The sequence below is a fragment of the Chiroxiphia lanceolata genome, chromosome 5, assembly GCF_009829145.1.
Source record: "Chiroxiphia lanceolata isolate bChiLan1 chromosome 5, bChiLan1.pri, whole genome shotgun sequence".
NCBI lineage: Eukaryota > Metazoa > Chordata > Aves > Passeriformes > Pipridae > Chiroxiphia > Chiroxiphia lanceolata.
In genome coordinates, this window is record NC_045641.1 from 13,916,436 (window position 1) to 13,942,143 (window position 25,708).

The following is a 25,708-nucleotide window of genomic DNA, read 5'->3' on the forward strand; positions in this document are numbered from 1 at the left end:
CTTCTGTTCTGCAGCACATTATTTACTGATGCACAGTTCAATGTTTATGGTACCCTCTGTACCTATGACCACATGCAGAGCAGCTTTTCTGTCACTGAAAGAATCATAAGCTGGGCAAAAAAGAACCATAAGACCATGGGTAAGAACAAAACTTTGAAAAATAAAATAAAAATAGCAGGATGGCTTCTTGAAACAGTAAAATCAACACCTGCCCCCACCATTAAATTAATAAGCCCTTCTCACCCTATAATAATACTTTTAGATCTTTTCTTATTCACTGGATATTTCACTATTACCATTTTTCCACAATTATTTCAATCTAGGTCAAAGCTGGTGGCAAGTCATACAACTGCCTCACAACATGAATGCAGCTGCTCCTGGTTGGTTGTCAGCAGTGCATCCATACAAACGCAAGGAAGTAATTTGGTAATACATCTTTAAAAGTAAAAAAACTTCTTTTCTGTTCATCCCACTTACATTTTCCCCTTACTGAGTTGCTTTGCTGTCAAGAAGACAGAGAGGGGCGTATGATTTGTGAAGTTTACTTCTTACATGCAGGCAAGGAAAATCTCGCTGGGCTTTTTTTTCCTTAATGTATTTAATTGATTCCATCCTCAGTATTAGCTGCCTTTCATTATTATGCAATCACCTTCAAATTATTTTGATTAAACTAAATTTGATTAAACCTCATGCAAAGCTAGCTATTCCAGTCACATTTTGCAATCCTTTAAAAAAATAATAAAGCAACAAAAAAAATCACCACAGAAACAAATCACTGAACAAATAACAAATAAACCATGGGATAAGTAATAAATAAACCAGACTTTGGGATGAAGTTTTTCAGAAATAATTGAAAGTAGTTTGTTAATCAATACCAAAAATTTCTAACTGGAGTAATTTTGTTTGCAAATACTCAACATCAAAATTGTCATCGCACTGTTGTCATACTAATTCAGAAATAAACATCTGCATATTTCTGCTGCTTCTCAAGATTCTCTTGAAAAATGTTAATTTAAGAAATGTGACTCAAAATGCCAATTACGTAAAAAACTAAACCCTGTGTAAATATAAAAATAAACCCTATATGTAACTATGGATAAATCCCATCAGAAAACAATCCATAACATCCAACTTCTAGTTAATGTAGGTCAGTATCACAGACCTCACTTTGCAGCTTTGATAAAAGACAGTCCAATGTTAGGTCATAATAGTTTTAGCCTAGCTAGTATCTAACTAACAGGATTTATTTGTTGTAATAGGTTAATTTAGTATAACAAGTTCAACGCGAAAAGCTCAGCTTCTAGAACAACTAATTTAACTTCCTCTACAGGAAATACGCTTGTTTGAAGGCATTGCTGGTATTTTCTGTGGAAAGAACACAAGATAACCAGAAAAGTCTATCTGCAATGCCTCTGTCATGATCGTATGCAATGATTCTTAAGAGACCCATAAGCCAGTTTGGCACTGTAATTCAGGAAAGAAAACATGCACTTACCGCAGTGTGACTGGAAAACCTGTGGCTTGACTACCTGATTGCAGATATTGCACACTACAAGATAGAAATCATCATGAGCTGGATAATGGCCAAATAAGTGCATATCTGTGGGAAAGTTAAAAATATATACAAGAATTAGAAATTGTGCTTTAAATATATATTAAGAAAAATAATTGAAAATACTGTAGGGCCACTACTGTTATATTAATTTATACAAAGCAAATTTATACATGGCTCCATAAGAGCTTCTTACTAAAGAATCTTAAAGAGATTTTTTTTCCCCTCTTCTGGGTCTCAAGGTCCTGTACTAATGCTGCAGTCTCATCCCTCAGTCTGAGTCAGAACACAGGCTGCAACACCTTTGTCTTAACACTCACTGCCAAGAAGTGGAATAAGCATTTCTGTATTGGTCAACTGCTCAAACAGTAAAGCAGTATGTTTTTAAAAATCTCTGCCTAAAGATCCTTTTAGGAAACAAGTTGCATAGGTTATGCTCCATGTTACAATATTCCAAGCTTGACCACAAATTGCTAGAGAAAGGCTCCTGCTTAAAAGCTAGTTATAGTAATCAAGGTCAAGGATCCTACAGCTTAAAATACAGTCAGGAAGTTCATAACATGACATGAAATTTCTGATTCTGTGCAAACGCCCTTCTCTAGTTCCAATGCCCTGTTGTTTGTCCCCAGCAAATACTCCAGGAAGAGACAAAGTTGGTTAATGAGGTATTTCTCGGGTGATGGTATGAGGAATTTCATGAAATCCAAAGATGGGTTCAGTCAGACAATGACAGTCACTTGTCCCTCTCAGCTGAAACACAGAGTGCAATACATGCATTCTTAAGCCATTACAAACAGAGTAAAATGGGCTTAAACTACTAATTGAAGGCCTCAGAGCTCTAACATTACAAGTGAGGTAACCTGTTTCACTCTGCATTGCTATAACTTCAGAACAAGCACACATACTCATCCACCACAGCTCAGCTTAGAGGGCGGAAACTCCAGTCACTTTTATGCACTTCAGTGGGATCATGTCACCATGTCCAGTGTTGTTAATGAAGGTGTTGCTGCATTAGTAACCCCATGACAAGTATGGGCCCCACAGATCACACTACCTCTCAGGACAGGGCAGTGACATCTTTATTTAAAGATGTTGTAAAATCGCATTCCAGTGTTATTCAGCAGCATCTGAAATCTATTTACCGGACTTGCAAATGCAGCTTCCGACTCAGACTGAAACATCAGCCTGCCGCCTTTTAAACATGAGGAAAAATGAGAAGACCCTCTGTGAAGACAGACATGTACAACAGCAGCTGTGACTGATGAATATCAACAACTAAATCCTGCTTCTCCAGTACATCGTGTATTTCTAAAAACCAGTGATTCCTTTCAAAAACTGACTCAAGCAGGTACCTTATTTCATTAGTTCTTAACCAAAACAATAATTTTGGCCCTAGAGCTATTTTTATAAGCAATTCTGCCGTGGTCTGTACCACTGTAGGTAACATCACTGCTCATGATGGCAGTTGTTTGTAGGATGAAGTGCGAAGTGTCTTCAGTCCCTGGAAACCCAGAGGAACAAGACAACCCTCTCACGGTAATTCAGGCAGTACCACAGGCAGATCCAAAGAGGCTCGTTCAAGCACTCTTGGGCACAAACCAGCCCCACCAACCTCCAGGTATTTCACAGTATAATATGATATGAATCGTTCCTTTATCCCCTGAAAACCAAAACCTTCTCTGTTACTGCTCATATCAGGCTATGAAATCCAGTTCAAAGGTTAACCAGTCATGACCCCTTTGCAGTGCTGGTCTTGGACTAACCAAGCCTTTAAATACAGCACAGCCAGATGAACACAGTCAACACATTCAATTTAAGTTTAAAAGAACATCAGTGGTGAGGTGTAAACTCCTTTGGTGTAGTGTTAGTACTGGTGAAGCCAAAACTGCAAAATTAGATTAAATCAAATCCTTCTTACTGATAGAACAAATAAAACTATGCAGGCACTACAACTTGCCTGCTTATTTTATTTCTTGTTTTAATGTGATAAGTCAGTGATCTTAAAAATCACTTTACATTGGCAATTCTTAGCTGAATAGTTTTGATCGGAACCTACAGATTTCCACTAATCTGTAGCACTGCAAACTCCACAGAAAGGAGAATTTCTTCTGGATATGATTTGACAAAAAGTCTCAGCTCAAAAACATGCATTTAATTACAATTATGAAATATTTAAAAAATGGTTAAAACATCTCAACAACTTAAAATACTTTTTTTCCCTGTTGTTTGAATAGTCCAGTGACAATCTTCTTATGAAAACATACAGACTCTGCCCTTTGCAAACACAAAAGTCACTATTTTTTTCCAATTGGAATTCCTTAGGTTCATTTAACCTTCACAGCTCTATATCCCAGCCTTTAAAATATGCCCAGCTCTGAGGCATCTAACGTCTGGCTGGGTCTGTCTGAGTTTTTATGAAGACTGTCTGCAGGGAATAACTTATAAAAAACATAAGGTATTAATACTGGAGAAATCTATTCAGGGACATAGGTGGAATAAGGAATCAGGTTAGTTCAGAGGATCACAGAACCATCTGTGTTTTCACCAGGCACCACCAAGACGACAGAGCGGTGAAGGAAATGTCCTGGTATCTGTGAGCTCGCTCCACAACCCTGGCAAACACCACTGCACCCAATGGGAAAAGAGCACTGGATAAAATCTGAGCTTTTATCATACTGCGGTGGCAGAGGTTGATATGCCCTGATGTCTAGAAGAACACATCAAAATGCTGTTGTGAGAAACACAGCATCAAAAGGATGCACAGACATAGAGTAAGTGACATCCTGAAACAGCACTTTGGAAGTTTTCTCATTTTGCAGCTGCCCAGAAACAGCTCAGTGGAGATGCAAACGTCTACTGTAAATGGGAGTTTTCTGATATGAACTGAAGTTATTAGCCCCCCTCTCAAAAATCCACTTAAAATAATCCATTAATCTCAAGGACACAAGTTCATGGGTTGGAAATAAGAATCACAGTACACAAATATACTGTTATTATTGAATCAGAACAGGTAAAAGCTTAAACTAAACACTAACTTTTAGATTTTTAAGATTCCTTAAAAATCTCACTATGCAGGAGTTTTTAACAGAGGAAAATTCATCAAGCCCAAACAGATTCAACTACCTCTCCCAGTTCATCGATGTTAACAAGATTGGCACAAGCCTGTTTTCATGATTAAACTCATGATTTGTAAGCACACATAGCGTATATATAAATTACTTTTTAATTGAAATTGCATGAAGTATTAATATTGTCTCAGTACAAATTCCAACTGGGGATACACTTTATTGGATATAATAATATTACTAAAGCAATCTGGATCAGAGAATTTACAATGAATAAAGCAAGGAACGTTTGAAATTAAAAAGAAAGTAGAAAACATAAACAACTATATATGTTTTTATACACGTTTTTCTGTTTTAAATAAGAATAGTTTAACGCTCCCATGTCCTACTCAAAGTGACCAGGACTGAAGGATTATTCTGGATGCTGGTATCATTCTTAGATCAGATTACAGCCATTTGACAATTTAGACCTTTGCGTGCAGCAAAAAAGACAATGGCCTCTCCAAACAAAAAATTATCTTCTAAAGGCTACAATCACACCTCCCTGCCTGTTTAGTCAGAAGCAATGGTGATAAGCTTTTCAGGAAGGACTAATTTTGGGGAAAGAAAACGTGTGTCTCTGAAGCTAGCTCAGGAAAGATTTCATGGAAAAAGACCACTAAAGAAGATAGGCTATAATCAGTGAATAAGGTGAGTGACTATCAAATAATACTGAAATAGTTTTCAAAGTACAAAGAGAACAGGAGGGACAGAAAAGTAACTGCAAAGAGTATTTATTTTCTACCAAAAACTGCATTCCCCCCTAAAAGTGAAACATAGTGACCATGGATGGCATGACTCATCCCACACTGGCATGGTGAGCTCTCCCTGAGCCTGTGACCTCTTTGTTCCCTATGTGTAAATACAGATAGACACAAGTCTGAGACAGAAAGGGCTGCCCAGCCCTTTCGCTGGGTAAAAGCAGTCCAGAGCCCCCCTCACAGTTACCTCATTTTACTGGAAGATACTTCCAATAGATTCCAAGTAGGCTCCTGACAGCAAGAAAAAATTGATAACTTGTTTTTCAGTACCCACACACTCTTCAGAAGAGCTATCTACACACCCCCCACTCCTCGCAGTACTGAATCGTCATCCCCTCAGAATGAAATCTTTTGCCCAGCCGTGTCAGTTGATACCATACGACAACAAAAGCCCTGCTTGAAGATGAGCTGTTGAACTAATAGGATACCAAACCATATGAAAAATATGCAAGATAGGTGGAAATCTGAGACAGTGAATGCCGACTGTTGGAAATATTACTTTCCTAGATTAAAATCTTAAACAAAATATTACTTTGTGTATACTTTGCTATGGCACTTAAAAATAAATACAAGTTCTCCTTGTAGTTTTTATATTACTAACATTTGCAAATAAAAAGACAGCTGTAGCCATATGACATAGTTTTGTAAGACATCAGCTTGGTGAAATGTGCATCAAAACCACAAATACCATAGAAACAATAGAAAATGTTGCTTCTGCAAATTGTGGCACAAACACAAAAATGCAGGTGTCAGATATGACTTTTTATCTTCTCCAGTAACACACAGAAAGGAATTATTTTTAGTAACAATCAAAGGCAGGTGACTTATATGAAGTTCCTCCTCTATTATTATCTAATCATTTACATCCCACTGTATAATAAAACATAAGTTAGAAATAATCTAAAACATTCTTCCACTGCGGAATTAAGGTTGTCAAACAGTAAGACCTCACAACATTGCATGGGAAATCAAGTTTTTAATTATCATCTTTTGCTATAAATTATACACACTTTAAACATTCACTTACATATCTGTTTCTCCACTAAAGATACGCAGAAAGCCTGCTTGGAAAAATATTAGTGATGTTTATATGCCAGGAGAGAGATGGGGAGGGAGGAGCAGGGAGCAAAAGACTATTCAGGACACATTGGTTAAAAACTAACAGAGAAGCTGAAAAAGAAAAAAGGCAATGGTAAAAATGGTAATGGACAAAACCAAATCTATGTGGTTCCTCCAGCTCCTGGAGCTACAGATTTTTAAACTTGATGTCTAGAAATGTACCCAATATTTCCCTCTTGTTCCACAGAAGTGACAAATCCGTACATCACTCAAAAACTGGAGGAATCCACATAACCTTTCAGTGCACTAGATGACTTAAAAAACTAAGTAATTTGAATGGTGAATTGAAACTTGAAACTGTAACAATAAAAAGACATCTTCAGGTATTACTCAGACAGCAGTTAAGCACGCTTCCATAGAGAGGTTAGTCTTATCATAGAAATGAATGTCATACTCTTTCCACTTAACATCAGCTTATTGTCCCCCGAGTGCAGTTTTCCTTTAGTTTTCCTTTTTTATGCAGAAACTAGTAAGTTGCTTCAGTAATTAGTTAGCCAATATAAATTGCATTTTAGTCCTGAAAATGTCAGAGTCACAGTTGCAATTAATCACAGAATAATTTAAGCGGAAACAGATCGCTGGATGTCATTTACTCCTAGACCCTGTTCAAATTGTGGCTAACTTCAGGGTCAGAACCACAAAGTAATGCTCAAACTCATTTCTTTTTGATGGAAAAATGCAGGTCATGGCTAAAGAAATCATGAAATTGAGGAAAAAATAAAAATATGCATGACACAACTAACATAGGACCAAACAGAACTGTCCTAAGTACTGACTGATGTCCTTTGGATGTTTATGCAAGGAATTGAAAGATTCTACATGCTAAAAAGTCAAGTGAGAAGAAAAATCAATGAGAAGACAACAAATACTGGCATTTTCAGCAACAGCAATAATAAATGAAACATGACAGTGACAAAGAAAAAAAAACAGAAAAAGCAGCAAATAGACTTAAGTGTCAGTGTGGTAAGGAGTCAAGGTCATGATACCTTTAAATCAGTCCTGTATAGTTGAATGGTATGCTGCCTCCCAGATTAGAGCAATCATAAGGATACTGGCAGTCCTAGAGAATGCTGGGAATAGTTCATTAATTGTAGTTTATACAATAAATACTACCCCCAATGACACAGAAAACCTTTGTACTACACTGCCTTATCTAAGCATTATGAAACCATACTGAAGATGTAAGTGGTGCCTTCCATTCCCAAAGATCCACCAAAAAAAAAAAAAAAACAAACAAAAAGTTCATAATTGGGAACTAGTGATCTATACAAATATTGTGAATTAACCATACTTGCATATCTTTTGTAACAACCTGTGTTGGGAAGGGATTAATAAAGCAAGCTACACAACAGTGACTTCACTATTCTGCATAAGACACTACAGATCAATAAAAAAGAAAAAAGAAATCACCATGTGAAAATGTGACAGCTTTTCTTCTACAATTCTGAAGACTTTTATGTAATTTATATAGGCTACTTGCCATCCCAGTCTAAAGTAATTAGACAATATAGGACCAGAATTGCCTGGGCTACCAGATTAATGTATCAAAAGAATACTGGAAGAGAAAACTCAAAACTCACAGGTCAGAAAGTATGCTGCACACCTGTGACACCAAGAAATCTCAGCTTTCCACTTCTTTAAGGAATCTAGAGGATAAGACAGTAGCTAATGTAAGTTTTTTCTCCTTGGAAAACTTTCTTAAAACTTCCTATATGGAGGCACATGGTCCTTTAGCTCCTAGAGTAGGAACAAGATAGTTCATCTGCTTATGGAGTCTTTATTTCACTTTCTGTACACAATTTATAATTTAAACTGATCAAAATTATGCATCAGTACAGTCCTTTTGGACTCCAAGCTTCATATTCCTATCCCTCCCTTGTACTTTTACCATCAATTAACTGATTATACAAGGACTCAAGTTCAAGACAACTCTAAATCAGGAGCAAAGTAATACAAAGAATGACAGAACAAAACAGGAAAATGTTTTCAGACCATTTAATTCCATAAGCTGCTCCCCTGCAGAACCTGATAGATGCTATCGCTGGTGTGAGGAGAAGGAAATGCAGAGCCCAGAACTGGACAGCAGGAGGACTAACAGGACCAAGACCAGTTAAAACCACTGTGGAGTAGCCGTGCATCTCTAGCTTACACTGAAATCTGTCACACAGGTATCTTTGCAATATTAAAGGAAGACACTTGGCTCAAAGAGAAGTCTTGTAAAACTAAGGCTACTTGCCTCTCAGTTAAAGATAGCAGTAAACACATTCATTAATTTGTGACATATAAAAACATTCAGAAGCATTGTAATGGGTTTGTGTGGCAAGGTTTTGGTAGCAGGGACAGCGGAGGGTGGGGCTACAGAGGTGGCTTCTCTGAGAAGCTGCCAGATGCTATCACTGTGTCCAACAGAGCTAATGCCAGCTGGTTCCAAGACAGACCCAACAGGGGGCCAAGGCTGAGCCCACCAGCAGTGGGAGTAATGCCTTTGTAATAACATATTTAAGAAGGAAAAATAAAAACTCACTGTACAGAAGTAACTGTGGCCACAAAACAGAGGTGAGAAAATGTGTGAGAGAAACAACCCTGCAGACACGAAGGTCAGTGAAGAAGGAGGGGGAGTAGGTGCTCCAGGCACTGGAGCTGAGATTCCCCTGCAGCATGTGTTGAAAATCATGGGCTTCAAGGGGACAGCCTGCCTCACCATGGAGGTCCACAGTGGTCCAGAGATTCACCTGCAGCCTGTGGAGGACCCCATGCTGGAGCAGGTAGATGCCCAAAAGAAGGTTGTGACCCTCTGGGAAGACCACACTGGAGCAGGTTCCGAGCAGGACCTGCATACCCATGGAAAGAAGAGCCCACACCAGAGCAGGTTTGCTGGCATAACTTGTGACTCCATGGGGGACCCACACTAGAACATCCTGTTCTTGAAGGACTGCATACCATGGAAATGGACCCACGCTGGAGCAGTGAAGGAGTGTAGCCTGTGGGAAGGACTCATGTTGGAGAGGTTCATGGAGGACTATCTCCTGTAGGAGGGACCCCACACTGGAGCAAGGGAAGGACTCCCCTACCTAAGGAACAAGTAGCAGCAGAAACATGAAGAACTGACCATAACACCCATTCCCTGCGTGGGCAGGGAGAAGGTAGAGAACTGGGAATAAAGTTAAGCCTGGGAAGTAGGGAAGGGTGAGGGGAAGGTGTTTTTAGGATTTGCTTTACTTCTCACTATCCTGCTCTAATTTTGACTGGTAATAAATTCAATTAATTTCCCTAAATCAACTCTGTTTTGACCATGACAGTAACTGGTGACTTATCTGTCCCTGTACTTACCTCAACTCATGAAACTTTTGTTATATTTTCTCTCCCTCAGCTGAGGAGGGAAGTGATATAACAGCTTTGGTGGGTACCTGCCTCCACCTAGGGTCCAACCACCACAAGCTTATCATCTCCTTTCACATAATTCTTTAGGTTTCTAACACTTCAGATTACTGAACTAATCTCTAAAACCAGATTCCCATTATGCAATTTAACTTTTCAATTATTTTGTGCAATGTAATCAGACAGGGTAATTTTTACCTTTTCAGTTTCTGAACACTCTGGCTTTCCTGCCTGTCCTTCAAGTAAAGAGCCTTCCCATTTCAGACATGAAGGGTGCAGGTACTGAGAAACCAGTGCACATATAAGAGAGGAGGTTATAGACCACTGAGGTCTGCTTGGATGGTTATGGGAAATTTGGTTAATAACTTTCTTTTTGCTTCTTTATCATCTGTTTAAACTAAGGGCAAATTCAAACATTAAAGTTGCTAAAATATATTAATGAATTTTAATGAACATTTGCATTTGGACACTGCATCCCAGGGCTGGAGTGACAGGGGATGGCCCTGAAGAGGACCTGCTAGAGCAAAGACAGACCATTCACCAACTTCATAATGCCCTGCACTGGCCCTTCTCTTGCAAGTCCACATGGAAGAATTTGGAGAAAGGAACAAGGCTCCAAAGCAAGACAAAACAGAGTTTAGCAGGGTGACAGGAAATAAGCCCCATGTTTGTAATTGAAACGGGCATCATTCCATTACACAGGATTTAGTTTTCAGTAGGTAAGTGTAATTGTAACATGAACACAAGGCAATTGTAACAATTCCTGCAACATCAAACTATTGTCTACACAATTGTTAACCAGTCTTATGTGTTTCTTTAATTATTAGATTGCACCATGTAGCTTCCTTCTCATGAAATTGGATTTTGAGTTGCCTCTCTTTTTACATCTAACAACATATTCCAGGAACTAGAGCAACAACTTACAAAGTCTACTATTGTAAAACTGTACAAAGTCAATACCCAGAAAAAAATCCTGTTATGTTGTAAAATATTAAGGGTTAAACATGTTAAGGGATCCAAAGACAGAAACAAAAGAAAAAAAATCCCAAAACAAATCCTCCACGAATCAGATACAAAACATGCCTCAAAAATCTAGGTGAGCAAAATACAAGGAAGAAATAGGCTTTTCATGTGTTCAAAAGCAAGTTAGAAGAGTCATGTAAATGCAGACAGTGTCTTTAAATAGACCAACAGGTTAACAGTTAGATCTGGCTTTTTGGATTTAAGGAGATGTGTGCCCCCAAATGTCTCTATTTTCCCTACCAGTTACAGTTAGTCTAACTAAAGATATCACCTTCAGCTACAAATTTCATCTTGCTTATGTCTGGAAATCTTCAAGACAGCAACAGTGGTGTTAAATGACAGCAAAAATTAAATTACTGGGGGCAAGGAAAAAAAAGACACATTATTTATAAGGATCCAGACTATGCACCCCATAACCAGAAGCAGAGGTGACATCCGCTGTGTAGAACATATTAGCAAAACTTCCCTAAACTCCTGAGTATGGGCAGTGTGGCAAAAATCTGATGAGGACACTTTCTAATCCTGCAGAAATAGTGGATTTCTCTCAGATCTCACACATATCACTATCAAAAACCTTGGAGAGCGAGCACGGCTGCACACAGGTGTGCATGCAAAGGTTAGAGACTGCGCAGTAAGATTATCAGACTCCTGATTTCTCAACTTCCCACAGGCAGACATAAGGGAATAAATGGTTGGAAATCAGCTTCATTTCCCTCATAAGTCAAAGTGAATGTCATGCACCTTGACTAGAGAGTCTCCACAAACCACTATATAGCAACAGAACAATCCTTTCATCCTCAAACATGTATCAAGAGAAGTCTCACTGCAAATGAGATTTGTCAGCACAAGTAGTACCCTTCATGGATGATGGCACTAAATTTCAGCTCAGAGTGATGCATGGCTCTCCAGAATTAGATGTTTGACCTTTAGCAACAGTTAGAGGGTTGTACCACATCCACACTTTCTGCAGCAGGTAGACTCTGAGAGCTTCTCTACCAGGAAAACACACCTTGACACAGGAAGAGATGTCATCTGTGAGTTAACTACAGTAACTCACAGAAATAAACAGTGTTTCAGCTTTTGACTTTCCTGCTAGAAGATGGTTAAGCTTTCTGACACACAGCCAAATAAAGAGGCAAGGAAACATCATGAATGTACTGGTCCTGCAGAAGCAGTAAGGTAAAGATCTGGAGATATCAAATGCTGGTTGATATATATAATCTTTGAATTTTTTCCACAGTATTTCCAAGCTACAGAAGTACACAGGGTATGCAGAGTGTACCTGGGACCCCTTCTCAACTTTCACCTTTGGCATCAGAACAGCTGATGATTGCTGCAGGGCAATAGTTTGGTGGTACTGTCCTTCATTTGTGGAGGGAGCAACCCTTGTTGGAGCCTGAGACATAAATGGGTTTTAGAAAAGCATACTGGACTTCTGCAAGTCATGAGTGTCCTGAAAATTCCATTATATTAGTCCGTCCAGACCCAAATGTCAAAACACAGTATGGGTAACAATTAGGGATTTTTTTGCTGGAAAGACAGGCCATTCAAACAGTCCTACCATAGATCTAACTTTCTGATAGTCTGGCACCAAGAGTCTGGCCAAGAATGCTAAAGGGAAACTTCTTCCCTTTTATCTGTGATGAAGGCTGTCTACTTCATACTTCTACAGCTGTACTATCCACTCAAGCATAGGTGATTTCCAAGACTGCCAAGACTGACACCAGTACAGTCAACAAAGTGAGTAAGGGATTGGAAAAAAGGTTTTTCCGGTCTTTCAAACTAAAACCTGCAGAATTTGAAGGAGACGGCTCTGCTTGAGAGATGGGAAAACATACCTACTTTATGGTAACAGAGAACAACTATTTTTTCAGGAATTTGTCATTATACAAGATTGTGGTTTGTTACAGAGCCTGTATTACTGCAGGTTATTGATGGGACCAGCAGACCTGGATCTGCCTGAATCTTGCTCTCTGAAGACAAATTTAGTTCGAAGAACACTGCTAACACTTGCACCCTGCATAGTAACCTGCTGTTTCTCTTCACATCTTGGCAGTAAAAGGCTTCCCTCTTCCTTTTGTTACAAGACTGATCTTCCTGAGCTTCTTGGTCAGCACTTAGTTTGATCCTGTTTGGTGCTACACTTAACATGAGCAGTAAACCTTAGTTTGCTAAGTAAGAAAGGTGGAGAATGTTTAAAAAGTTTGACACGTGCTTAACTTCAGCTTAGTAGTAACATAACATATTCACCAAGTACAATCTTAGTGGCATGACATGAAACTAGGGGAGAGCTACAACTGTTATCAGCCCCCTCCTGACTTTGTATACAGAAGACTTTGAAGACTAGTTTTCCAAGCCTGTTAGGACAACCTGACAAAGTCAAAAGTACTTGGTCTCACACAGGAGACTGGCATGCACTACTGCAGCAGGACCATCAGCAACATCTATTCCAAGAACCTGTTCCATGTACACAAGACATTTCCTCATTTCACCAATTAAGACTTTTAAAAAGAAATAAAAATACAATCATTTTCATTCTGGAGAAAATGCAGATCTTCCTCTACTCCAAACCAAATCTTGCAGATATTTTTTAATGTTCAAATTTAGTTGACAACTGTTAGCTGACTACCTCAAAGAACAAAATGAACTCTTGTGAGGTTATTAGAATGGCTGAGGAACAGCCAGAGTGATCCGAGAAATTTATTTGGTTCTTACATACCTTCCTGGATGAAGAAGTGAGAAGATAGCATAAACTAATGCCAATTATTCTTTCTTTGTCAATCAACAAGGGTTGCTCCCTCCACACCACAATAATCCTAAGAGTTCACTATAATCCATAAGTGAGGTAGGTATGCTACTACCTGATTTCAAAACAGCACGGTTTCAACATGGACTTAGTGTAGAGACTTGAAGCTTTCCATTGCGCAAGTCAAAATAAATACTAAGAATCAAAATAAATTAATAGTCCATCTGTAAACTAAACAACAGTACCTCTAGGCTACACATCATCTTTATAGTGGGTCAGGATGAGTACTAAAGTGGTTTTTCCTTATTTTTCCCCATTTGCTAAAACCATAGCTTTAATAATCTTATATTAAGTGATCACCCAAATCTTCGTTCGCGAAGCCTAGTCATGAAATGATTAAGTGATCAAATATTAGTGATCTGAAAAATAAAGTTTGAAAGAAAAATAACTTCTCTGATATTTACTGATATTTTCTTTTATCTTTTTTAATGTAAGAAAACACTGAATACATCGTATTAGGGCCTACTAATAGTCAGATTAGGGACTACTTAATGTTCAGCAAAAAGACACTAATCTTTTAAATACAATGAATTTGCAATAATTTGGAGTGCTAGTGATGAAACACTATAAGGATTGCAGGTTTTCTTCTTTTATTTTCTTGCCAATGCACACTAACAAAAAGATGTTGTCTATGCAGTAAAACAGTTCTCAGGAGAAAAATCCTACGGTTGAAAAAACCCTTCACTCCTTTTTCTTCTGTGCAGACTGCCATGAAACAAGACTTTAATCCTACAACTGGTGTTTCCTTCATAAACACTCAGCAAGACACAACTGGCACTCACACGACAGCCTGCAAAGCTGTATTATCTTCTGCAGAAGAGCGACTCTGGTTTAAGGCAGTACAACTGGACTGAAGGAGAGAGCTGGCTTAATTCCTGGCTCTCAAACAACATTCTTGCATGACTCTGATTAGATTTTTCTGTGCCTCAGTATCCCATCTCTAAAATCAGGATAATATGCTCTTTGTCTGCCCTGCCTGTTTAGATTGCAGCCTTTCAGTGTTCTCTTACTATTTGTCCATACACTGTGGCCACAATAGGGCCCTTCATTTTGGCTGGGACCTCACTATGACAATAGAACAAGCAAGGAATAAGATAACTTTCAGTGTGTTTTAGAAGTGGTGTGTGATAATTGAGATGCTATCACTGATATATTAAAGGAGCCTTAATAGTGTTTAAAAGAGCATTTTCATATCTAAGTGGCATTTATAACTGCAGCAAATATTCTTCTTTGTTGACATTTTCAAATAAAACTTCTGTTGTGCATTCTTTACAGAAATGTTACTTTTTTGAGTAAGAACATAAGTTAATAAGGGTTAAAAAATGTCTTACAAAAAAGAATTTTTCACAGCTTTCTAACCCAGCATTTTAATAACAAGATTATTATTCTTATTATCAGAAAAGTTTAACAACAAAGATAGCATCATCAGAAAAATATTTCTCAGACAATGACTAATTTTTATAGCAGGAAAAATGATGAGTAAATGAGCTAAAAAACATTGAGAAAAATAAAATCTCTAATCTCACCTATGTCATTTTACAAAATGCTAAGTATCTTATTGAGTGTTACTTCACTTCCCCCTACAACCAAAGCCAAGGGCAAGAACATCTTTTAATTTAACCCTCTTCTCACCCAAAATGGAAGGTGTCTGCTCTTTCTTAATCAACGGCTGGATATTAAGTGGCAATGTATTGTCTAAATGTACTGTCTAAAAGGACACAAATAATTCTTATACCAACTCTCTGAGCTTTTTCTGCATTGCCTCCTACACCTATAATAGCACCTCTCTCCAGGAATATTGCCTCTCATGTATCTCAACTCTCTGAAGTTACTTTCAGATGGACTTTCAGTAATATGATCTTTTTCCTTCAAATAGTTACAAGTGAAATGGATTTCATTATCTTTCTTGTTGGTGTGCAGATCAAGGTACTGCCTAAAGTGTTCAACTGGGGTTTTTTTGCAGTTAGAGGACTGTATGCCAAAGAAAAATATATGAGAAAAATTATTAGCGGATAACAGGATACGAGATGAATGAGAAGCTTTCTAACCAAAGTCCAAACATAAAAACCCTATCCCAAGGCCACTTTGACAAAACAGTTAAAAAATGCCTACAGACTGAAGCAGCCTTTAGTTCCACTAACATACAACTCCAGAAAATAGCTCTCGTTTTAAGAATTCTGCTCTCAAGGGAATAATTATCCTTGCAAGTGCAATCAGTCAAATACTTGTACTGTCTGAAAAAGCACACATACATCATCAGCTCTTACACTGAGATTTATATAGTACATTTACGTGCACACCACAAACATTTCTCAGGATAGGAATATGCTCCTACTGGTTCAACACGTTATGTACAAACTAGTCTGGTAACACAGCACTGTGTGCTAGTACAGTAGTCTCTTCCCCGTTCCAGGAGATAAAAAGTACAGTTTTGTTAGATTGAGTTCATGACAAGAGTCTGCTGCACACCTCAGGGCGGGTTCTTACCTCCAAGAGACACAATCCTTAGAGAAAAACACGGTCATGAAGGGCTCAGGTCAATACAAGTCTGTATGCCACTAAAGTGTCCCTCAAATCTTCAATATGAACATCCTAAAGCATACATACACACTGCATTCAGAGATATTCCTTTCTTTCCTGTTCCCTCCTTCTTCCAGGAGTGCTATAAACAGTTTGTCAAAGGTGCAGGATCAACCACAATTTAAAGCTGCAAAACAAAGCATCACCCTGTGAAGTAGCAAACTCCACTAGCAAGACACGCTTATGAGATTTGCTGCCATTAGATGAGAGAAAAAGGAATTGTTATTTTTTTTTAATGCTTCATCAAGCAAAAAAAGGCCTTAAAAAGCATGAGAAGTTTTTATCAACTAAACAATGAACAGAAGAAACTCTGAGTATTTCCCCTCTGAAATATCCCAGTATTTCAGTTATGAAGACTTCCAGAAAATTTAGAGAGCAAGTCTAAGGAAACTTGCCCATCTAGTAGTACTGATGCTGCAAAAGACAGAAATTAAAAGCAATGTTACTTGTATCTCTCAAAAAACCCCTGCAATTGTTATGTTGCACAGTACCTACCCATAAGACAAATCACTGGTTTAATAGTCACTCAAAGGCATACACACTAATATAATAAAAGCTATTAATGAGGCTCTTTCCTTTTAATGAAAGAAAGAAGCAGTTTATTAGTTCAATCACATTATTGTTCTGCTTCAATTTCTGCCACACTGAATACTGCACAAGTCATACTCTGACCTGTATATATGTAATTCTCACTATTTAACAAACAAAACCAGTGCAACAATTTCATTTTCATGTTCTCAGACGGAGACTTGGAAAAGCTTCAGACATCTCTGGAGCTGCTTTGTTTGTTTCCAGGACAGGAGAAAAAGGCAGCTTTTGTGAAATAAACTACTCAAAATTTGGAAAGATAACAGTTTTTCCTAATTTCAAATCTTAAGTACATGACTACTACAAGGATCTTTCCAGCTCACTGTTCTTCACAAGAGTAGATCATTTTCCACTATTTGGCAGCATCAGTGACTCACCTAGCACTTGGTTTGGTACTTCAGGGGGTTAACTCAAATACCACAAAGTAGCATTTCTGAGGCTTGAGAAGTCTTTCTCTTTAAAGGAAAACCACTGAATGTAATTAAGAAAAAGCAGGCTGAATCGAGCTGTGCTACACTGACCAAAAAAGAATGTTTCTGAGCCATTTGATCATGAAGGCAGGAGCCTGCTTCTCAGTGCAGCCCCGAGTTCTGTCTCTTTGCAGCAGGTACACTGCAGCTTCACTGCTGCTGACATCTGACTGAAATTAGGATATGAAGGGCTCAGACATTTTTACTGGGGTGCTAAGAACATCCTAAGATCACATACAAAGAAAGCTGCTAAAAATGGGTCTGCTCTGTGACTGTCTCAGGTTCTTGGCACGAATGTGCAAAAGGCCAACAACAACATTTTCTTACACGACCTGGTCCCAGCAGCAATGCTTTCACCAGCACTCAGCTTCCCAGATTAATCTCATCCACCTAACAGCTCACTGACATGAGCAGACCACTTAACACTTCTTATGCTGCAGTCTGATGCCTGTCAACTTTGCTCAGGAGGAATCTCCCCTCCAGCATTATACTGTTCTGAGGATTCGGGTGTAGCAAAGCCATTGTTCATTTATTTCTGAGGATTGGAGTGTAGGGAAGCAGTTACTAATTTATTCCATCCAGTATTGTAGTCTTGTGCTAGCTCTTCAACAGTTAAAAAAATATCAACCAAAAACCCCCCAAAAAACCCAAATAAAACCAAAAAACAAAACCAGGTCTGTTTAAAGACTGATTCTTCATGTGTTTAGAATCCACATTTTTCTTCAAGTCAGTTGTGCCCTCTAGTACTCCATGACTTATCTAATTGTAGGGTCATTGGAACAAGAGGTTTCCTAGATAGAGTTCAAGACACAGCTTTTCAGAGACACTCTCAGTTCTCTGGCACATATCTGGCTTTAGCAGTGATAGTGCCTCGAAAGGACAGAAGAAAAAGGAGATAGAGAAGCAAAAATACACTGCCTTGTCTCATGCATTTAGGGTACACTCCAGCATCACAAAGCAATGAAAGGTCATCAAGATCCACGGACAGACACTACCTTGGAAACCTTTTCACCAATTCCATTAGACAAAAATATCCTCCGCATTATTACAAGGAACAAACCTTACCCCCATTTACTAGCAGTAACAGTAAGGGTCCTTGGAGGGCTGCTACTAACTACTGCGTAATCCAACAGACAGGACAGTGGACAAAGGAGGACTCAAACCCTGCATTCCTTAATCCCCTACTGGGAAAACTTTTAGCCAAATTTCTTGAAGTCTTGGTGTCTTTCCCTGTCCATAAGGAAGAATTATGTATATTGTAACTCCTAATTAAACACTTTGAAATTTACTAACAAAAAGCATCACACAAGAAAAGAAGTATATCCATTATTATGCACCTGTGAATAAATGTTAACAAATCATCTGCAAGTTTATGTGATAATTACAACGGTGTAAGTGACAGCTGATTCCTATCACAGCATTTCATCTGGAAAAAACCCACTGGTATTACTACTTTTCCAAAAGACTGAGTTCAACAAAATTCAGCTTCTGAAAAAAAAACTCAACCAGCAAATAGCCTGAATATGGTACAGCAGCCATGCGAGTGAACATCTGTCCACTGAAAATTGTTTGCGTGTTCTCCGAGTTGCAGATCAGAGGCAAACTCTGGAGCTGCTTGTGTGAGCTGAGGCTGCTTCAGCGTGAAGAGGTACATGTGCATTTTGAGGAACGCAACACACCTCAGCACAGGACTGCACTGTGCACGCTGTTGCAGCACCAGAGCTCTGGAAGGTACCTGCCTCAGGGATCTTGCCAGCAGTTGGGTGAGAGATTACCATGGTGAATGGATTTAATGAAGGGCAAATTAATATAACACCAAACAGAATCATTATTCTAACCAAAAGAGTCTGTGAAATTCTTTGGAGACCAAATAACTGAGTACAGAAAAAATGCAGAATGCACTAACACCCTACTCAGCACAGCACAAGGAACCATATATATCTGTAAAGTGCATATTTGGAGTATCACTCACAAAACCTCCAAGTTAACAATGTGCACTTTGCTTCCCAATCTCCTGTGTGATAGACATGTGAGTTTTGTTGAACTCTGAATCTGAAAGGCAGACAACACCTGCTAATGTTAATGAAGTTTCTGTAAATGATCTATCCAACTACTCTGCAATTAAATACCATCTTGTTTTCAAGATGATCGTAAATATTTTTTCCACCAACTTTCCAACCAAAAGGATATTCTGTAGTTATCAGAGCAGAAAGGTTGAACAGTCTTTTTTTTCTCCCCAAGCATTTATCATAGAAAGCCTCAGTCTAAGGAAAACTCTTAAGTCCAGAATACACTTCCTTACACAATGTTAAAGCATCTCCAAAGCTTCTGTCATAGACAGAGGATTCCTAAACCCAGTTTCATACTTCATTTGTTCTTTAAAGTCTCCCAGTTCAAGTGCAGTATTTCATTTGATACCTAGAATGTGGTTATTTGACTCTGTTTAAAATTTGTCTCTTAACTGCAAGCATTAAAGAGTCAAGAATCTTTGTAGTTTATAAAACAGAACTTTTAATTTTTATCATAACAACATGTTTGTGCAATGTAAAAAGCCTCCAAGAGCTGTAAAAAAAGAAAGCAGTTAACTATGGGGAAGTACATACTCTGAGTAAGTTACTATGATGCATAGTTACTGCATGATGATACAATGGAGTCACGGCAGTCTGGACACCATACCTATAAAATTCTTTACTGATTTAATGAGTTTCTTTAAAAATTATTTAATAGCTTTATCACTCTAGCTACTTTACCTATATTTGCAATAGTTGAAGGATACTTCCATCAGCATTTTAGCTACTAAAAATCTTGTAATATTACCACATTTTTTCAACATAGTTTTATATTAGTCAAAAAACAGTTGGTTTTTTTCTTCCTGACTGCATCATCCTAAACTCTTCATAAACACAAATTAGAACTTGCTAATTACTACTTGCTATTTCTTTATCACTTTCATGGAAGCAGTTTCTATTTCCTGTACCAGTTGAATTTTACAGCTAACACTCTCACAGCCATTGGTATTAAATTCAACAGCAATACACTTCAGTGTGTATATTGAAAAACATTTTCAATAGAAAACATGGGCATAAATAAGCTTCCTGGATTCAAAGTTTTTGTCTATACCTCCATGTACATAAAGTGGGAATACTGAGTTTCATCTCAGAGTTATATTTTATAGCAAGCAGAATATTGCAACTATCTACCACTTAGAGTTCAGAAGTTGACCACTTGGCCATTCACAATCAATTTATTTTGGTTTGGCATCAACAGGGTAGCTACCAGAAACAGACAAATGACAATTCCCCTTGCAAAGAAAGGAAAAAAAAAAAAAAGAAGAAAGAGAGAGCAATCATGAAAAAAAATTATAATACCATAAAAATCACTAGTAATTATTCATGCTCAGTTAATTATCAAAACATGCCCCAATTCTTATTAAAATAATATACTCACAGCTAGCTCACAATCACTGTTTACATTCCAAGTGCTTTACAACTGAGTGTTTCAATAACCTTACAAGGACTTATTCCTCTGTGGAAACACAGCGTTACAAAATGTCAAACTTGTTGCAAAACCGCTGATGAAACTGTGAATAAAATCATCTCTGCTAAAATTCCAGCAAAAGGATACGCTATCCAAAAAAACCCCAACAAACTAATTAGAGCATTCCTCCCAGGTGAATATTTCTTAATATTTAACAAATCTAATTAAAAAAAATTAAATATTTAGATTAAATACTTAAAATATGTAAATAGCACAGGACTATTTTTTCCAGTTCTATTGTCAACTGTTATTTCACACATTGGAATTGCATTTCACTTCATTAAAAGTTACAGAACAAGTGTACATTTTAATGACTAGATTACTATATTATCACCATGACATCTGCATACAAGGATATAAGGACCTCCTTAAGTGACATGCACAGATTTGAGTGCATGGTTCTCAGTTATAGTCAGAAGACTTCTAGATTTTACAACCTTCAAACAAAAATGAAAAAGAAATATTCTCGTTTTCAAAACAGTCAATATTCTGAACTTTTAAGAAAAGATTTTTGGACATGTAAGATGACCAACATCATTCCCAGTGGGAGTTACACTGCTGTTAACGAAAACTTTGCCCTACATTTTGCCGTGCAGACGTGCTGAACACACATACCAAAGGAACTGTAAGCCATCGGTAGCCCAGACATATCAAAACTCGGGACCCACTAAGAAAACAAAAACTTAATCATTTACCACACTCCTTGACTCCTTCAAACAGATTCTGATGATTTGTAAGCTCCCATCATATTCACATTAGGCATATCTGAAGCACTTACACCTAAAGCAAATTAGGCAAGGGAGCACACTACTAGCCAGGACACATCCCCTGAAACTCCAGATGACACATTCACAGAACGCTACCACAGTGCGAATTCCCCCCTGCTCCTCTTCCCCATTCTTCTCCAGGGTAATTTCCTCTCACCTCTAACCCCCTGTGTCCTTCCACTTGCCCAGACCTCTCTTATTGAAAACAAACCTATGGCCAAAAAAAAAGGCAGGCGCAACTCAAAACCATGTAAAAGGAGATATTACACACAACACAAGTTCCTTGCTGAAAAATGTCTCTCTGAATGGACCAATCCCACAGGAGAGTCAATTTGCTCTCATAAAAAGAAAAAAAATACACTGATACCTGCTAAAGTGAAGGAGAGCCTCCTTCAAGCTTTGGAACATGCACAGTAGCATCAAATTGCTACTCTGCCAGCTGCTTGGATCTAAACACAAATTCGGAGGAAAAACAACCCAACAATTCAGAGCTATCTGAGGTTTCGGTACATAGGTTAGTAGAGTGCAGTCCACAGATCCTTCTGTATACATTGTACACTCCAAGGTAAGCTTTGCCAGCGCTGCCTGACAGAGACCTGGATTTTACTAAGTACCTAAATTCGGTTGATTGCAAGTACAGCAAATTTTAAACACAATGAAAGAAAACAACAAGAAATAAAGTACAACTATTCTGGTGACAAAATCTCTTCCATAAGATACTCTTAAGAGAGGGACTTCCTGGAGAGACAAACACAGTTTTTCTCTCCTCAAATAAAGGAAGAATTAAAACTTAACTAGACAGAAGCAGTGTACCTGGTACTCCATTACCCTTCATAAAAGTATCAGTGGTAAGGGGGATGTAGCCTCTGTCCAGATGCAACTAGCTACCCTCTGTAAATAATAAGATATGTGTCTTAGGTGAATGTTGTTGAAAACATGTCATGTGCTGCAATTATAGGCAGCAATTTATTTATTTTTATTCACCTCAGCCTCATACAATCTCCAAATCGGGTGCATTTAACCAAAGCACTCCAGTAACACAACTAGAGATTTATCTTATACGTCTGGAGCTAGTCACTTGGCTTCTCCATGTTTCTCTGTTTCTCCATCTGTGGTGCTTCAGAGAAAGCTTGAGAGGCTTAATTTATTAAGCAGCCTGCCAAGTGCTTTAGAGAAGTGTGTTACTGAAGCATTAAAACCATGTTCGTTGGTTCTGAAAGGGTAAATCACTAGCCAAACTAAAATAAACCCAATAATATCCTTAAAAGGTGGGTACACTTTTTAAATGCAGAAGTATCATGTTTACCTTATTTGCCTTTAGAGAAAAAAAGCCTCCAGACTTTAGGTATTTTATTACATTAGGATATGACCTCTTTTTCTCCCGAAGCCCCCTTTCATTCCCCTTTACTGTTACACTCCCAAAGGAGGTGACGAGCAGAGAGAAACAAACCCACAATGCCAAATCAAAGTGACACATGCCCAGCCAGACTCACTGTCCCCAGGCCACAGGGGAAGACCTCTACTAAGGCACCAACAATGTTTAACTGACAGCAGATGTCAACTACAGGTCACCTGATCAGGGCAGGAAACAGTCTGGATGCTAATACAGACAAGGGTAAACTGTTCCCAACACCTGAAGACAACATATTAAATACTGGCAGTAAACTTATTAAAGCCCTAGGCACCTTTAAAAGCACTATCTATGTGAAAGTTTTCTATCTATACAAACCAAAGGTGCAAGTTTGTGCTCTTTTGTAAGTATTGGTTTTGCTGCAATACCACTGAAAGAATTCTTAGGAAGCCATTCCTTGCAAGAGAAACAGTTCACTTAAAATATTGTCAGTGGACAAGGATCATTTAAAAATACCAGCTACATAAAATACAGACATATAGACCAACTCCCAAACACTAGTTCCACTTAAGAGCATACGTTGTATACTTTTTATAGCTAAAACCAGCTGCTATAAAAGAGTCAGCTGAAGCAAAATAAGAAATGCAAAAGAGACCAATAAATAACAGTACTGATTTCTTGTAATTTTTCAAATTATCAAAATATGAATAGCCAAGTAAGACAAAAGGTCTCCAATGTATCACAGATTAAAACCAGCTTTCATTTAGGCAAAAGACCCTCAGCACACTGTAAAAAATCTGTAACATCAGACGCGGGAACATAACTGATGCATTGAAAGAGGGTCATTTTGAATCACCAGCTCCTTAAAAAAAAAACCTAGAAAACCCTAAGCAAACATCATTACAGGAAATTTTCTAAATATATGAATATATGTGTACACACATGCATATATTTTTAGGACATCTGCCTGTAGATTTTCAGCGTATAAATATAGCAACAGTGCAGTGCCATCCCTCATCTTGTTCTTGCTAGCCTTGTTGTGTGCTTTGTATCTCTTTCAGACTGCAAATGTACCACAATTTGCTGCTAGTTTATCCAGCACACAATTTAAAAGATGCCCTGATGCAACTGTCAGGACTGTGCACGAGCTCTCTGCATCCTTAAGCTCCCACATCAGCACAAAGTATTTCAGTCCCACACTTCCACATTCACACCGCAGAGTCTAACCTGCCTATAGCATCCCGAAGAGTCACTATGGTAAAAACAACATTCTCCTCCTAACAGGTCAGTGTGGCTCTCTCTCAGCAGGCGACTGGCAGTAAGAAAGTAGAGTTTCTGTTTCATCAGATGCACAGAGATGAACATACTTCTCTCCTGGAACTGGCATCTGACTTATGTGCCATATAAAATACATACTGTTTAGCAAGAGTTACCAGGCTTCTGCACATTTCAAGACAGGAACTCTTCTGGTGTGAGTGACTGCTGCCATTTGTCTCCTGCAGAAGCACAAGGTGATACTTTGGCAAGGGGAGTGGGGAAGAGAGGAAGGGCTTCTTTGTAATCAACAGACATCAGATGGAAATGCATGATTCAAGATGTCCTGTCTTTTGGTAGGCAGGACACTGACACAAAAAGTCAAGGAACTACCCAGAACGGTTTGGTGCCATCATGTGCTATATGAGGTTCTGAAGCTTTGCATCTTGTTTCTTCTGAGGCAAGCACAATGTTTGTAAGAGGACAGTCCTGACCCATTTAAACTTTGAGACTGTGGCAGGACAATCTACAGAATGGTTTTTTCAACATGTACCTTGTTCCTGTAGAAAGCAAATGAGAAATAAGAACTTTGGTGCTCTTAACCTCCAGCTTAAGTACCAGCCATGAGGAACACTACCTCACAGGACGGTGAAGCCTTGAGCTTTCTACAGTACCATGGTTTCCATAGGTTTTAAAGATCTTTATCTGACCACAATAGTGACGTAGCTCTGCCTAATACACAGACCATCAGCTGGACACACCATGTCGGCAGAGTAACTTTTATCTGACTACTTCCTCTGACTTTTAATGAATCTCTCCTTCCTGCAGAGTATCAGCCCCTACTGCTTTCAGATTAGAAATTACCCTTTCTAGTACAAGGCAAAGCAAGTGTCATCTTTTGTTGTCGTATTTGCCAGAGTCTCAAATACAATTCACCTGAATGCAAGTATGGATTAAATGATGCTGGGAAGGTTGAGTAGACCAACCATCTGATTGATTTTAGCATGGCTGTTAGTATTCTGCAGAGAATACTGGCCTAACGGTAGATCCTGACCTAATTCAGCATTTGTGAAATTGTGGAAAGAAGGATATACATAGTGAGAGGACCATGACAAGGACACTTAGTACTAACATTCAGTCCAGCCCACTACACAAGCAACATTAAGGGCAACTTCAAGTGTAAACTTCTAAATATTTTGTAATTACTCAGTCAAGAACTGATGGATCTGTAAAGCTGTGCCACATTGTCACAGGCAACAACTGGGAACTGAGAAAGATTCAGATTCCCTGAACCTTTAGAATATCCTCATAATACTACTAAAAGGTAGCACAGGATATGTGTGATCCTGTACACTCCCAACCAGAAAAAGCCTGAGCTCACAGAGTGTTCACATGGCTTTAGAACAGAACACACAGTA

General features: G+C 38.4%; 1 protein-coding gene across 3 annotated transcripts in view; it reads right to left on the bottom strand.

The window, feature by feature from the left end:
• The window catches only part of ATXN7L1 (ataxin 7 like 1), a 117,048-nt gene that overhangs the window by 75,008 nt on the left and 16,332 nt on the right, over positions 1 to 25,708 (bottom strand). For all 3 annotated transcript variants that reach the window (XM_032688291.1, XM_032688289.1, XM_032688290.1), the window contains exon 3: positions 1,496 to 1,600. In XM_032688291.1, the coding sequence (XP_032544182.1) occupies positions 1,496 to 1,600 (105 nt within the window). The remainder of the gene's footprint in view (positions 1 to 1,495; positions 1,601 to 25,708) is intronic.